Here is a 16863-nt window from a genome sequence, read left to right as displayed (position 1 = left end):
AAAAAAATAATTTAAAATTGTTTCATGATTATAAATATTGTGAAATGAAAATATGTCATAAAAACAAATATTTATTTTTTTAAAATATTTTTTATTGAAAATTCTAATTAACTTATGTTCATGAGAAAAAAAAAAAGAAATAAAAAAATTTTTTCCCATGTATTAATATAAAAGAAAAGTCAAGGAAAAATTTATTAAGAATTTAATTAAAATAAATAATTTTTTGGTTTATAATTTAATATAATAATAAACAAATATATTTATATTGTAATTAAAAATAATTTGTATTAAGGTGAAAAAGTTTTTTTTTTGTTGTTGATAATATTTAAATAATTATACTGAAAATTTAAGGATATATAATAAAAATTTATAGTAAGTAGTTGTAGAAAATTAAATAAATCAAAAAAATGTATAAATTGCAATACTTTTATTTTCCTATCAATTACATTAAAATAGAAAAAGGGAATGTTTAAAAAAAAAATTAATTTGTTAGGATAATTTTTTGAAATATATTATTTCATTGTTTTAGATAAAGCATTATTTTATATTTGTCATATTTTATAAAGAAATCTTGATATTTTTAATGTATGGTTACTTTAGTAAAGGCAAAATAACTTTTGCTATTGACTTATTTCTATATTTTTGAGGAAATATTTGTAATATTGTATAATAATAAAATTTAATTGAGAGAGTCTATAAATAGATATAAGTTGTTGGATGTATTTTAAAACTAAAAATAATTTTATTTAAATTATCAAAAGATTAACATTTTTTTACAATATCTAGGAAATATTTTTTTTTTTTTTTTTAAATTTCTTATCGGAATTTTTAACTAAGCTTTTAATAGAAATCTTTTCTTAAAACGTTCTTTACACGTAATTAACATATTTTTTTGTTATTTATTTAACAACAATAGTTGATTAGTTTTCTTACGAAAATAATATTATTTTAAAATAGAAGAACAATTTTTTTTCTTGTTTTTTTTTTTAAGAATATATTTGTCTTTTGTGTTTTATATATTAATGATAATTTTTTTTGTAACATTTTTAGTTTTCTATTTTAATTATTTGATAGAGAAAGAAGAAAACTTGTGCCAAAAATGGTTTCTTTTTGTATAATAAATGTTAAAATAAAATACTCTTAAAGAAACATTATTTTCTTATTTCTTTAATTTTTATTATAATTTATCTTTTTCTTTTTAATATTAATGCTTTTTAAGAAGAAACATCTTTATTTTAAATAATTTGTCTTATAAATATTATTGAACTATGAAAAATGGAATGAAAACTACTTCACTTGGAGGAATAAAAAATATATTAAGAAAAGATTCAAAAATAGAAAAAGAAGAAAAATTAAGAAAAATATTAAGATCATTAGATAATTGTTATGTTAAAGTTAAAAAAACAAGTTGTGATAATATTGTAGTTAATATAGAACAGGTAAATATTAATGATAAAATTTTTATTTAATTTTTTTTTACCATTAAAAATATATGTAAATATTTTATTTTAGGAAGAATTTTTTTGTGATACTTTCTCTTTAAAAGATGTTATACAATTAATTGCCTTAGTAGAATTATTTTTTTCAACAATACTTATTATTATTAGTTTTGAACATATTTTTCCACATGGTCAAAAACTTTTTTTTATTCAAGATAGAAGTATAATATCTAAAGATCTCGGAATACATCTATTTTTAACACAATTTTGTGGTTCATTATTAAATATATTTTCTATTATATGTCTTTTTATTTGTATTAAAACAAAACGTACAATATTTTTATTACCCCATATAATATGGCAAATTTTTTATATTATACTTTCTTTTCTCCTGACAATTATTATAATGTATTTTGTAATAAGTAGAAAAATGTTACGAGGGTCTGCAGAAGCTTTTCTTTTTATGATATTGATACCGTTAATCTGCCAAATATATTTTATTTCATTATTTATAAAATTCTATCGTCAAGTTGAAAAAAATGAAAAAATAAATATTTTAGTCAAAAGTAAATGTATTAAAAATTTGAATAATCTTTTGTCAAATGGTTTATTAGAATTTAGCATAGAGAGAGAAAGAAGACGGATTGAGATGATGAATTCAATGAAAATTCGAAACAATGATAATATACAAAATAAATCTAAAAATAAATATAAGAAATCAAGATTAATTTTTTGCTAAATTTGTTATTCAAAAAAATTTCTTTAAATAAATAATTACAACAAATCAGTTCGTCAATAAAAGTGTTTTTTTTATGATAAAACAACTTTTTTTAATTTATGAACATTAACTAAGATTTTAATCATTTTTTAACATAATCTACTTCTATGAAATTAAAAAAAAAACTTTAGTAAATATTTTTTAAACAATCAAAAAACATTATAAATATGAATATATTTAATGATAAATTTAAATATTACATTTTTAGTTATTTCTAAAGTATTTAATACATATTAAAATCATCTTTTTTTTAACCTTATCACTCTGTCACATTTAATATTTATATAATCAAGCTAAAAAAATCTCTCTCATACATCTCTTTTACCTATCATTATAATATTTTTACTCTCTTAAACTATTATCTGGTCTGTTCATCTAAAAATTATTCTCCCTCTTTGCGAGCATAGTACCCTGGAATTGTGGCTTTCATTCTTTAAATAAAATAATTTTTATATATGTTAACAAATTTTTCTTTTTATTTTATTAATATGTCCACTATTTTATGTCTTTTATTTGATGATTCTACCTGATGTTTGCGTAATTTTATTCATTATTTCCAAAAATTATATTTTTAAGTATGAATGACTTTTTTTTTTTATTTAAATTATTCCTATCTAAAAATTTAATCTTTTTTTTTAATTTATTTTAAATAAAACTATTAGTTACTTAACATTTTATCTAAATAAAGAATAAGTTAAATAAAATTAATAGTGTCATGTTAAGTTAATATTTTATTAAAATTTTCTAATTATATCATGTAAAAGTATTTTTGAATATAATAAAAAAAAATATATATAAAGACTATTTAACATCTTGTGTATAAATTTTTTGGCTACTTTAAAATATATATAGTTTAATAAAATTTATCTAAAAAGTTTAAATATAATTACTAAGAAAACTTTTAAAATTAAAAAAAAAAATTAAAGGAATGAAATTTTATTCATTTTTTTTATATTTAATAAATTTATTTTACGTTTGTAAACTTTATTCAATTTTTTTTTTAAATTTTAAAATTTATTAAATGTAAAAATACTTATAAACTAGTATTTTATGTTAAATTAACATTATTACTTTTTAAAAAAAACTTTTTTAGCTTCTTTGATTTGTGTTTATATTTACTATGTTAAGTTTGGATTATAATTTTAAGGAAGGAAATGGAAATAATAACGAGAAAAATGCGAAAAATGATAGTAGTGATGATGAAGGTAGATTTAATATTAAAAAAAATGTTAAAAATTGTTATTAATAATAAGAGGAAGAATAATAATATTTTTTTTTTTTAAAGGAGGAGTAAAATATAATTTATAATAAATAACCAAACTTATTATATTATTTTGTTGTATTACAAAGATAAAAATTTGTATAATATAAAATAAGCCATGGGTATAAAAATATAAACTTTTGTTTCTCTATAAATAATCTTATGACATAAAAAAAAAGATATTTTTATCTATAGATTATTATATTGATTATTCACCATAGATTAATATACTACAATTTAATATAAAACATTTCTAAAAACAAGTTAAATATATTATATTTTATAGATACATTTTGGTATCAAACTTGGTTAGAAGACGGTACAGTCAAATTAACAAATTCTTCACGAAAATCTTCAACAATATTGAATACTAAAAAAATGTCATCTGATAAATTAGGTGAAGTTATGAAAGTTGTTCCCAACAAAAACAATTTAAATGATGAGAAATATTCTGGTGAGAAAACACAATTTCATATAGGTACTTCTGAAAATGATGATATGTGTGATGTAGTACAAAATCCTTCTCAAGTATCTCCAGAAGAACAGTCAACTGTTATACATGATGAACATCATATACCAAAACTACTTAAAGTTGGTGATGGTTCTATTATAACAACACTTTCAGCATCAGACTTGGCTTCTGAAGTTCAAAAACAAGCTCAAACAGCCTCAAATATTCCATCACATCCAGATAATGAAAGTAAAGTTTTAGTTTTGTACACTGGTGGGACAATTGGTATGAAAGCTCACGATGGAGTTTATATACCAGAGGCAAATTATTTACCCAAAGCAATTTATCAAATACCACATTTGAATGATAGAAATTATGTTAATACATATTATAATTCTTCTACAATAAGACCATTTACATTACCACCAATTAGACATATGCAAAAAAGAATTGTTTATTGGGTAAAGTTATCATAATTATATAAATTATTTAATTGATTTTTTTTAAGGTTGTTGAATATGAACCATTATTAGATTCATCAGATATGACTTTTGATGATTGGATTAGAATAGCTAATGATATAAAAAAATCTTATCATCAATATGATGGTTTTGTAATTCTTCATGGAACTGATACTTTAGCTTACACTGCATGTGCATTAAGTTTTATGATGGAAAATTTAGGAAAACCTGTTGTTATAACAGGAGCACAAATACCTATATCTGAAGTTAGAAGTGATGGTAGAGAAAATTTTATTGGTGCTTTAATAGTTGCAGGAAATATTGATGTACCAGAAGTTACTGTTTATTTTAATAATAAACTTTTACGTGGTAACAGATGTACAAAATTAGATAATTCTGGTTTAGAAGCATTTACTTCACCAAATATGTCACCATTAGCTGAAATGCAAATAGATATAAAAGTTTCTTATGAAAGTATATTTAGAAGTCAATGTGTTGCTAAATTTAATGTTCATAATTATTTATGTAGAAATATAAATATTTTAAGAATTTTTCCATCTATATCAATAGAATCAGTCCGTGCATCCCTTCAACCACCAGTTGAAGGAGTTGTCCTTCAAACATTTGGAGCTGGAAATATGTCTTCTAAAAGAACTGATATTATAGAAGAAATAAAAAAGGCAACTGAAAGAGGTGTAATTATTGTAAATGTTTCTCAATGTTATCGTGGAAAAGTTGATGCAAATTATTTAACAGGAAAAATATTATATGATGTTGGTGTAATACCAGGATCTGATATGACAGCTGAAGCAGCATTAACAAAATTGTCTTATGTTTTATCAAAAAAAGAATGGGATTTAAGGACAAAAAGAAGAAAAATGGAAAAAAATTTAAGAGGAGAGATTACTGTTAGTAGTAAAAGTAATTGTCTTTATGAAATTGATATTATAACAAGATTAACAAAATTTTTAAGAATAACTTCATCAAATGAAGCTATACTTCTTAGAAGTGCATTACTTCCACCATTAGTTTGTTATGGAGCTGATACTAATGATATAAAATTATTAGAATCATTATATGAATCCGGTGCTAATTTTGCGTCTGCTGATTATAATCAAAAAACTGGTCTTCATGTAGCATGTAGTCAAGGTAACTATGATGCTGTAGAATATCTTATTAAATGTGGAGCAAATGTTCATGTAAAAGATATTAATGGAGATACACCTTTAATATGTGCAGTTAGAAGTAAAAATTATTCATGTGTAAAATTATTAAGATTAGCTGGTGCCATTTTACCAAATTTACCAATGAAAATAGGTGTTGAATTATGTATGGCAGCAAGAATGAATGATTTAATTTTATTAAAAATATGGCATGAAGCTGGAGCTAAAATGACAGAAAAAGATTATGCAGGTAATACTGCTTTAGATATTGCTGAAAAACAAGGTGATATTGAAACAATAAACTTTTTAAAAGAAGTTGTTGTTACTGATGAAGATGATTAATAACATTTAATAAAAAAAACAAATAAACTTTTAACATTATTTAGGAATATATAAATTTTTAAATATAATATATTATATTTTAATGTTAATTTTTATAAAATATAATTAAAATAATATATAGATATTTTAATTAATTGTTATTTCATATTCTACTGTTAAAGTATTCCACCAGGCACGGTGATTTGAAAGAAGTATTTTATAGTAACCATTTTTTGTTGCAGTTATTGTATCAGACAAAGGAACATTTGTGGGACCATTAATAAATTCAAAATATGGAAAAACAATTTCCATATTTGAAGGATTTGTTTCACTTTTATCAGTAGTAAAATAAACAGCAAAAGAAAAGTCAAGATTTGTTGAAATAAACCATTTTAATGTTTCACCAGTAACTAATTTTTCCATTAAAAAATGTTTTTTTCCAGGATTAACTTTTACTACTTTAGATGTTTGTTTACCATCATTTTTATTATGATATAAATTTTCTTCATTAAATGGTATTGGATTTTCAAGTTCTATTTCAAAATTAATTTTATTATTATTATTTACATCTAAATTCCATTTAGATGGTAATTCACCAGGACCAGCATAATCTAATATTTCATTTCTCCAATTATTTCCAAGAATTTTAACTTTTGATCTTGTTTTTTCTGGAAGAATTGGTTTAATAATACTCCATAAATATGACATAGAAGAGGGAGCATTTACAAGAACAAAATAATTAAATAATTCAACATAATTATCAGACATAAAATCAGATAAACATTTTAATGGTCCAGTTATAAGTGGTATAAGTTTTCTATCATATTTTAATTTTCCCAAATCTATGATATATAAAACATAAGCCTGTTTACCTGTCTTTTCTTCAATATTCATAACATGTGCCAACATATCTTCTAAATCATATAAACGTGCTCTTAATACTTCTGTCATTGAATATGTATTAGTTAAACCCCAATAGTCTGTCTCACCACATTGTTCAATATTAACTATTGTATTTTCTAAAACAGATGACATTTTTGTGATTCCATATTTCCAATGATTATGTATAGGATGATTGCGAGGATTTTTTATTATATCATCAAACTTAAAAACTGATTTTCTAAAAATTATTTTATTTAATATAAAATTAAATTTAAAAAAACAAAAAAAAAATACCTATTTTTGAGATGTGTAATAAGTTTTTCATTAATATCTTCAATTTTTCCAGAATGCCCTTGTATCCATCTTAATAAATTAAAATCTGTATCATAATATGGTGTTAAATAATCTTTTGAAAGTTCTCTTAATTTTTTAATTTTTTCAATTGTCTCTTCATCTAAAATTGTTTTATTTCCAATAGTCATTAGGTAGATATTAATAATATAATATTATATTAAAAATTATGAATTTTCTAATTATTTAATAAATATATAGAGATATCTTTATATTTGATTAAATTATTGGATGTAACAACAGGTTTCTTATAATAAATACATAGTTAAGAAGGTGGTAATTTTTATGTATAGTAAAGGATGTCAGATTAACAAATCAAGAATAAAAGATATAGGTTATATATATTCATCATATTAATTTATTTGTTTCAATTACTTTTTACTATTCATAAGTTTAGAATATTCCATCAAGGTCAACAAATTTTATATATAATTCTTTTTAAAAATTTTAGTAATTATTAACAAAGAAAAACCTAATATTTTTATCATTATTTTATTATAAATTAGTAATTTCTTAAACCATAAGAAAAAAAAATTAAGTAAAAAATTTTAATCATTGCAAGGTTATATTTAAAAGAAATTACTGATATTAAAATAAAATTTAATTGTGAATATAATATTATATCAGTTACTCTAATTTTTATGTTTTTAAAAATAAATTTGAACATTGATCAAATTATTTAAAGTATCTTTTATCATAATGTTGACAAATTAAAAATTTTTCATGCTAAACAAAAATTTATCATTTAATGATGATACTTAAATTGATAAATATAAAAAATTGTATATATAAATAAATAAATGATTAAAAATTTTATTATCAACAATCTTTAAAATTTATAATTGTTGTTTTTATCTTTAAATAGTATTATTAAATATGTTAGGTATTGGTGAATATATTTTATTGTTAATAATACTTTTTTTTATAATATCAACACTTTTTACAAAGTTTGTTGCTGTAGGGTTAATTGTTATAGTAACCTCATTAACATTTTGGTAAGTAGAATAAAAAAGTTAAGAATAATATTGATATGATAATATTTTTAAATTTTAGGAAATTAAATGAATATTCTAATTATTGGAAAAAAAGAAATATACCTTCACCAAAAGGAAAATTAGGTATTGGAAATATAATAGAACTTTTTGAAAATTTTAAAAATAGTGATGAAAGATGGAAAAAAAAGTTTGGAAAGACATATGGATTAATGATGGGTTTGACACCAGATATAACAACAACAGATTTAAATATTATTAAAGAGGTTTATGTAAAACAATTTGAAAAATTTATTGATAGAGAAACTTTTTTTCCAGGAAGTAATAAAAAAGAAAAAAGTTTATTTGCACATGGAATGTTTATGTTAAGAGGAGATGACTGGAGAAGAGTTAGAAATTTATCTTCTCCAGCTTTTACAACCGGAAAAATGAAAATGTTTGTAACTTTTTTTAATGAAACTGCAAATAAAACTTTAGAACTTTTAAAAAATTATGAATTAGAAGATAAGCCAATTGATATAAAAAAAATGTGTGATGGAATGACATTGGATTCTATTTTTAAATCTACTTTTGGTTTAAAAACTGATTTACAAGAAGATCCTAATAACATTGTTCGTAAGAATGCTAAGAAAGTATTTGATGCAAATGTTTATGATCCAAGGTTTCTTTTTATTCTCTTATTCCCAAAATTGACAACTTATTTGAGAGTTTATTTCAACTATCATATTAAAGATGATAAAGAAATAAAATTTTTTACAGATCTTCTTTCACAATGTTATGAAAAAAGAAAAAAAGAATTAAAAGAAGGTATAAATAATGATGCTCCTGATTTTTTTAAAGTTTTTCTTAAATCAGTAAATGATGATGATGATAATAAAGAAAAAGATGAAGATATTATGTTTGAAAACGCAACAAAAAGTCAAAAAGCAAAAGGAATGTCTAAAATTGAGATTCTTGCTCAAGGATTTTTGTTTCTTCTTGCAGGTTATGAAACAACAGCAAGTACTATTAATTTTCTTTTATTTATGTTAGCCAATCATCAAGAATATCAAGAAAAATGTAGAGAAGAAATATTAGATGCACTTCAGGGAAAAGACATTAACTATATTGATTATGATACAGTAAATAAGTTAAATTACCTTGATCAGTGTGTCAAAGAATGTTTAAGAATGTTTCCACCAGCAGGAAAAATAAATAGAATATGTGTTGAAAAGACAACTATTAATGGTATAGAATTTGAACCAGGTACAATGGTATCAGTACCAATATTTAATTTACATTATGATGAAGAAATATATCCACAACCAAATATTTTTGATCCAGAAAGATTTTCAACAGAACAAAAAGCAGGAAGGGATCCATTATACTATATGCCATTTGGATACGGGCCAAGAAATTGTATTGGTATGAGATTTGCTTACTTAAGTATAAAAATTTATATTGCTCGTTTTCTAACGAAATATAGATTTAAAACATGTAAAGAAAGTGTTCCTTTACCATTGGAAATTGCTACAGTATCATTAACTAAACCTAAAGATACACTATATTTGAAAGTTGAAACAATATCCAATTTATAATTTAAAGATAAAATTATAATATTTTTCTAAAACTTTGTTTTAATAATGTTTAAAACAAAAATTTGCTATATCAAATAAAATTTCATATTAAATAATTAGTTACTAACATTTAAGATAAATGAAATAATTTCGAAATACATTCTAAGTAAATAACAAATTTTTATTTGTACAGATAACGTTATAACAATTGACATCTCAAACTTATAAATATTTTTTTACCCATAAAAGTAAATATAATGAATGCTAAAATATTAATCATGTCAACTATTAATTTATGATTTAAAAAAAGAAACAAATTATACCATTAAAAACACATATTATTCTACAAAACATAAATTTATTGTGAAATATTTCTGATTGTTAAAATACAAAATAATATAATCAATTATTTTACCATGACATTTGTATCTTTTTTTATCTATAAAAATTTAATGATGATAACAATTTTTATAATATAAAAAAATTTTTTTGATAAGAAAATTGAGATTTTTTATTTTATTTACATTAAAATTAATAATCTCTGAACTTTTTCTTGTTCAAGTTTTGTACATAATATCCTTCTTTAAAACTATGAAAAAATTTATATTTATGCAAAGTCATTCATTAAATTAGGGTGCATCAAATAATTAAAATATTTGTAATTATTTTTTATAAAAATGTAGGCATTTATATAATAATTTTTGTCAATCAAATTATGAAATAAAAAATTACTATTAACTATATTAAATAGTTTTATTTTAAAATTTTTTAGAAATAATAAATATTAATTATATGCGTTGATATATAATTAAAAAAAAATGTGACAATGTTTGTAGTTTAATTCCTTGAATGCAACCTGATTTAATATAATGAAACTTGGATTATAATGGTAATAAATTATATGTATTATTTTAATAAATTGATATATGCGATTAAGATTTTTAAAATAAGATAAATAAATTTTATTTAATAATAATATTTTATTTTAATATATACATTATAAATTAAAGTAAAAAACGTACAAAATATATTTAAAATATCACAAGATTTCAACAACGACTTTTAATTTTTTTTTCATTACTTTAAAATACAGCATTGCTTGATATTATACTGATAAAATTAATTATAATTAAATTAAAAATTATATGTATAAAACGAAAAATTTTTGAAACTTTTTTATAGTCACTAAATATATATATAATTAAAAAGCACCTGATTAATTGTGATTATGTTATTGTTTAAAGCAAGTTTTAATATATATTTGGAGCTTTTAAATAAATTAAAATAATATCAATTAGCAAAGTTTATTATCAAAGTAAGTTTAAAAAAATTATATACAGACAAAATATAAAATATAAAAAATCTAATTAATAATCTTTAAGTGATATTTGTAAATTTTTCGAGTATTTGGATGCAGAATATCGGCATTCAAAATCATTTTTATATGTGTTATAAAGTCTCATGGCACTTTTTGCATCTTCAACAGAATCATGTGAACCTCTTTGGATGTCAATTTGAAAGACTCTTTTCATTAGATTTTTAAGAGAAATGGATCTTTCTCTATCAGATTTATATTTATCAAATCCTGGAAAACGTGCTGTATCACGGATATAAGAATTTGGAAAATGAGGCATCTTTAAAGCTTTAAGATCTGATCGTAGATCATGACCAACGATAATTCTCCCATCTAAAATGCATTTGACTTCATTTCTGACAGTAAAGTAGTTTTCACCTATAAATAAAATATTTATAAAATTTATAACAATAAATAAACCAACCTTTCTCCAAATGCTTGGGAGTAATTCCACTAACATAAGTTCTATAATCAACAACTGGTTCTAACACTTTAACATACTTGTCATAAATGATTTCTCTTTTGTCACTGACAATAGAAACTCGAGCCAAAGCATTATTTTTTCCCTTGATTCCAACTCCGACAAATTCACAGTCCAATGCAACAATATTAGTTACATTTTCAATATTAACAACGCCACCAATTTCTGTAAAATCACACTGATAAAGATATTCAATACTATGTAAATCCTTTAATTCTTGACAATCTTTATTATTTTCAATTTTTGAATCCAATATCTCAATTGAGTTGCCATTAAAATTTTTATCTCCCGACATTTCAAATTTTAAAATAAAAAAGGAACTATTTTAAAATAACAAATGACATTTTAAACTACATAATTCCAAACGTACACTTTCTTTTTAAGATGCTTCAAAATTCGAATTTGTAAAAATATTTATTATGTTGCAGTTTAATAATCCATTTATTTTTTATATTTTTTATAATGTTTATTACTTACTTACGTAGATAATCCATTTTAAAATTAATTGTTTATCGTTTTTGGATTTTAGAATAATTAATCAAACTTTTGTATTTAAAAGTTTTTTTTTATCAAAATTAAATATTACGATAAAATAGATAGTAAAATAATTTTATTTTATTTAATTAGTAAATAATGTGTAAAAATAAAAATTTATATTACTGTAAAATTACACTACAAAAATACTATTGAATTAAAAATAATATAGTTATTAGGATCATTTTATTTAAAATTTTAATAAAATTTGTCTTCTAACGTTATTTTTTTTTATATATGTAGAAGTTTTATATTTAATTTAAGAATTAATAATATTATAATTTTTTTTTTGAATTATATTAACAAATAAAAATGTTAATTTTTAATAGATAAATTAGTTTTTTTTGTTAGAACCCTTCTTGCTTCTTTGGTAGGAATAACTCTACTGCTTCCAGTTATTGTTGGCACTTTTGTTAACCCTTTGTCATCTACTATCTTCTTTTTTAATCCTGTACTTGAGGTAATTTTTGTTGTTAGAGATCGTTTTGTTGGTTGTGATAAAATTTTTGATGTCGATGTGTCAACTGATTCGGTTTTTGAAGTATTTTTTATATTTACTGTATTATTGTCATCACCTTTATCACGTCTTGACAAGACGGTTGTTGAATATTTAGAATAATTTTTAAAATTTCTTATTTGTGGATCTTGAATAGTTTTTGCTAATGGAACATCTTTTATTATTGGTTTAACAGCACTTTGAGGTTTAGAAGTTGTTTCTTTTATTGATGCTGCTGGTATTCCTGCATCTCCAGAATTTTTTATTCCAACAGCTTTATTTTGATTTACTGTCATTATAACTTGTGTTGCTTCTCTATCTAAATTAAATGATTTTGAATCATTTATTCCTTTATTAATTTTATTTCTTGAGGTAGATCTTGATTTTCTAATATTTGGTGAATTATTTAAAGATTTTGAATTACTGTTCCTTTTTTCTGGTGTAGAAGTAGGGGTAATTTTTTTCTTTTCCTCTTCAATATCCTCTTCTTTTTTAGCCATTTCTTTTTCTTTTTTAGCTTTTGTCATCATCAATAACATACTTTTTTCTCTTTCTCTTTCATCCATACTTTCTTCAATTACATGTTCACTTAATGGTTTTTTTTCTTTTACTGAAGTTTTTCTTTTATTAATTGAATCTATGGGACTTTCTAATGTAGTACCAACTGAACTGCTACGTCTATATGTTTTGTCAAAACTTGATAATCTTGGTGGTGCAGCTTTGGGTTCTTTCATTTCAATAAATATTCCTGATTCTTGAATTCTATTTTGCTCTTCTATACTTAATAAATTATATGCATCACTCTTGATAACAGAAGCTGCATAATGAAGCAAATGTTTATCAATTAATTCATACAATCTTCTACATAAATTAATAAATCGTGGATTAAATTCATTTAATGGTAAACTTTTAATTAATCCTCTATCTTCAGTTTTAGGTTGATTTTCAATTTCATTTAAAAGTTTTCCTAAGACTTTAAAACTTCTTACTGCAGTGTCACTACTTAAACTATGTATTAAACTTGGAAATAAATCTTCAAGAAGACTTAAATTTAATGCTAGTCCTTTTCCATGATTAATGAAACTTCGTGATTCTAATAGTAAATCAAAACTTGTACCAATAAATTCAATACAATATTCAATTACTTCATTTACTAACAATTTAACAGATTCAGCAGCTTGTGGTAGTTTAGATCTTGGCAGTGATACTTGAAGTTTTTCACAACTTAATAATACATCAATCACACATTCTTGATCTATTTTTTGTATCAAATATTCAAGACATTCTCTTTGATATCTATCATTAAGATACAAAAAAACTCTACCTTTCCATATTCTACCAAAATGTCTTGCCTGCCAATCCATTGCTTCTTCATACAATGAATTAAGACATTTTATTTCGGCAAATTGTGGTAAAGCATCAAAGATTGCTGAGACACAGGTAGAACATGGACGATGAAAATAATGACATCGGTAGGCTTTGAAATGTAATGCAACTACATTACCAAGTTCTGGAACATCAAGATGTGTTGCTAGGGAAATTAGTTCAAATATATCAACATCTTCTGGAATTGTTGTTAAACCACCATATAAAAATGATAAAAGAAAGTCAACTGAAGATTTGCTAAAAACTTTCAATTCAATAATTTTAGACTTTTTTAAGGCTCTTTTAAAGAAAGTACATGTTATACTAAGAATACATTTATGAGCATACAAATCACCATTAGCTGTTTTTACGATAACATCAGTATCTTCCTGATTCAGGTACATTTGCAATAAATCCTGAGCTAATTTACATGTTGTTTTTTGATCAAAATGTGGTGTTATAGAATTTTCTCCAACTGGTGTTAAATCAAGAGAATTCAATGAATTAAGAGATGTCACTGAAAGCCTTCTCGACATCATAGTTCTATTTCTAACACTATGAACTGATGATAAATTAGATGTTGAAGTATATTCACTTTTTGCTTCACCACCTAATCCAATAAACATATTAAAAATACCTTTTCCTCTGTTAGGACTTATTGAAGAATTATTTTCTATACCAGAGGTACACATAACACCATTTAACATTCCATTATCAGAAGATTCTCCATCAGTTATGCGTATAAATTTACCTTGTCCTTCATCATAACTTCCAGTCATTAAATTGGTTGGTTGTTCCATCATACTATATTCAGAGTATCCTGAAGTAGCCATAGATGATGACATCATATCAAGATTTTGTTGAGATGTTCCAAGTTGTTTAAAACTTGTCATTATAGGTGTATATTGAATGTCATTTGTATCTGTTTTAGATTTTTTAGATGTTACAGAGGGTGTTGAAGGTGTTAATGGTGTTGTAGAGTCATCATTTATTATTTTTTCATAATCTTCAATTGTTTCTTCATTAATTTTATTATTATTTTCCAAAGGTGAATTTTCTAAAGAATCATTTGGTATTTTTAAATTTTCAGATATTACATTCTTAGTATCACTATCTATAAAACTAAATATTATTTTCTTTTATATTAACAAGCAACGGGAAATAAAATAACATAAAAAGAAAAAAAAAAGTGCATATAAAATAGATTATGCTTAAATGAAGCAAGCGGAAAAATTTTTTTCACCACCTGAAAATGATAGTTTAAGGTTAAAATGAACCTTTTTTATGCTTCTAGATAAATTAATAACTAAAGATAAGTAATAAACAATAACTTATAAATGGATAAAAGAAGAAATAACTTGTTTAAATTAAACATACCTCCATCCTGATTATTTTCATTATTATTTTTTTTTAATAATAATACATCTTCTTTATTAGGTGGAAATCTAGATATTTCTTCTTCTGTATAAACAGATTTAACAAAAAATTCTAACCCATATGAATCTATATCACCAATAGCTACTTCCATTATATTATTACTATTTTTATATTCTTGATCTTTTGATATAGCTTTAATAGTTGGTTCAATGTGCCTTTGAAAAAATCCAGGTGCTCGGGCCCGTAATATACATTTATGAACAGCTAATTTTTTACCATCAGCAGCAACTAAAAAAAGATCAGCTGTCTCCATGTCATCTATCTATAAAAAAAAAAATAATTTTTATTATAATATATTAAAAAGTTATTACTTACTAATGACGTCATTTTATTCTTCAAAAATATAGCAAGTCTTTTTTGAATTTGTTCTCTTTCAAATTGATACTGCTCCACAACAACGGCACTTCTCATGCTATAGTTATGGAGTAATATTTGGTCTTTACTACCAAAAGGAGGAGATATATATAAAAATAATATTAATGGATATCTTTAAATATCTAACATAAAGTTTATAACAAAGAGAGAATAGATAAGGAACAATTTTAATCAAGTTGAAGAATTTGTAACTATCTTTAAAAATTCTTCTTTATTAAAAATAAATGTATTTTGTGTAATCAATTAGTTTTTCTTTTAATATTTAAAGAAAATTTTTAGTATTTTTTATATTCTTTTACAATAAATATGACCTTTTTTAAATATATATAAAATATTTTTCTTATAAAGTCAAAATATTGAAAAGAATAAAATTGTATAAAACATTAAATAGTTGTTGTTTATTCTAGAAATACCAAAGAGAGATATCCATCAAAATTTTTCTTTTATTTTATTCCAATACTTATAGATAACTTTGAAATGAATTGATAATATAGTGATATACAGATAAAAATTTTTTTTATCAACTCTTTTAGAAGTGTATTAACTCGTTCTTTGAAAACTAAAAAATATAAAATATTATATATAAAAAAACATTTTATAAATAAGAACTATTCTTAATATAATAGTTTGTAATATAGAATGTACTTTTCTCACTTTAAACTATATAAATAATAACTAATAATATACTACTATTTATATTATATTAGATATTTATATATAAAAATATTCTTATAAATTAATCTTATATTTTTATAAAAAAAAATAAAAAAGATATTTAAAAATGTATATTTGAAAGAAAAAAAAAATTAATTTTGATAAATAAAATTTTTTTTTAAATAAATATTTTTGAACAAAAAAAAGTAATAAAATATTCAAAAAAGATATATATTAAAGAAGTTTTTTGAATTTAAATTTTATATTTTCTTTAAAAAAAATACTAATATAGATTAAGTGTATTTTGTATATAAATATTAATGTTATTTTAAATAATTTAATATTTCATTTTTTGTTTATTTCATTGAAAAATAAACTTTAACAATTGTTTTGAAAAAAAAAGTGTAAAAAAAAGTATAAAGAAAAAATTTTTTTTTATTTCAAACTCAATACTATTAATTGATAAAGAAAAAAGATGGTATGTTAGATGGAAGAATAACATGTATATAGAC

General features: G+C 21.8%; 6 protein-coding genes across 6 annotated transcripts; 3 read left to right on the top strand and 3 right to left on the bottom strand.

The window, feature by feature from the left end:
* Positions 1-1268: 1268 nt before the first annotated feature.
* Positions 1269-2178, top strand: SRAE_2000415600 (Hypothetical protein; the record flags this gene model as incomplete). Its single annotated transcript, XM_024642991.1, has 2 exons — positions 1269-1439; positions 1513-2178. The coding sequence occupies 2 exons, from the start codon at positions 1269-1271 to the stop codon at positions 2176-2178; spliced, it is 837 nt and encodes a 278-aa protein (XP_024508707.1).
* A 1159-nt stretch (positions 2179-3337) lies between these two features.
* On the top strand, positions 3338-5895 carry SRAE_2000415500 (60 kDa lysophospholipase; the record flags this gene model as incomplete). Its single annotated transcript, XM_024642990.1, has 3 exons — positions 3338-3422; positions 3765-4390; positions 4438-5895. The coding sequence occupies 3 exons, from the start codon at positions 3338-3340 to the stop codon at positions 5893-5895; spliced, it is 2169 nt and encodes a 722-aa protein (XP_024508706.1).
* Positions 5896-6021: 126 nt separating this feature from the next.
* Positions 6022-7238, bottom strand: SRAE_2000415400 (CRAL-TRIO domain and GOLD domain-containing protein; the record flags this gene model as incomplete). Its single annotated transcript, XM_024642989.1, has 2 exons — positions 6022-6994; positions 7051-7238. The coding sequence occupies 2 exons, from the start codon at positions 7236-7238 to the stop codon at positions 6022-6024; spliced, it is 1161 nt and encodes a 386-aa protein (XP_024508705.1).
* A 745-nt stretch (positions 7239-7983) lies between these two features.
* Positions 7984-9676, top strand: SRAE_2000415300 (Cytochrome P450 family and Cytochrome P450, E-class, group I family-containing protein; the record flags this gene model as incomplete). Its single annotated transcript, XM_024642988.1, has 4 exons — positions 7984-8102; positions 8161-8760; positions 8806-8906; positions 8955-9676. The coding sequence occupies 4 exons, from the start codon at positions 7984-7986 to the stop codon at positions 9674-9676; spliced, it is 1542 nt and encodes a 513-aa protein (XP_024508704.1).
* A 1346-nt stretch (positions 9677-11022) lies between these two features.
* SRAE_2000415200 (RNA exonuclease 4) lies at positions 11023-11785 on the bottom strand (the record flags this gene model as incomplete). The annotated part of the gene is made up of 2 exons (XM_024642987.1): positions 11023-11387; positions 11434-11785. 2 exons carry the CDS (start codon positions 11783-11785, stop codon positions 11023-11025), a joined length of 717 nt encoding a protein of 238 aa, XP_024508703.1.
* Positions 11786-12339: 554 nt separating this feature from the next.
* Positions 12340-15733, bottom strand: SRAE_2000415100 (BTB/POZ-like domain and BTB/POZ fold domain and BTB/POZ domain-containing protein; the record flags this gene model as incomplete). Its single annotated transcript, XM_024642986.1, has 3 exons — positions 12340-14999; positions 15263-15584; positions 15638-15733. The coding sequence occupies 3 exons, from the start codon at positions 15731-15733 to the stop codon at positions 12340-12342; spliced, it is 3078 nt and encodes a 1025-aa protein (XP_024508702.1).
* Between the last annotated feature and the right edge of the window lie 1130 nt (positions 15734-16863).

Source organism: Strongyloides ratti (genome assembly GCF_001040885.1).
Source record: "Strongyloides ratti genome assembly S_ratti_ED321, chromosome : 2".
NCBI lineage: Eukaryota > Metazoa > Nematoda > Chromadorea > Rhabditida > Strongyloididae > Strongyloides > Strongyloides ratti.
This window is presented reverse-complemented; position numbering and strand designations above follow the sequence as displayed.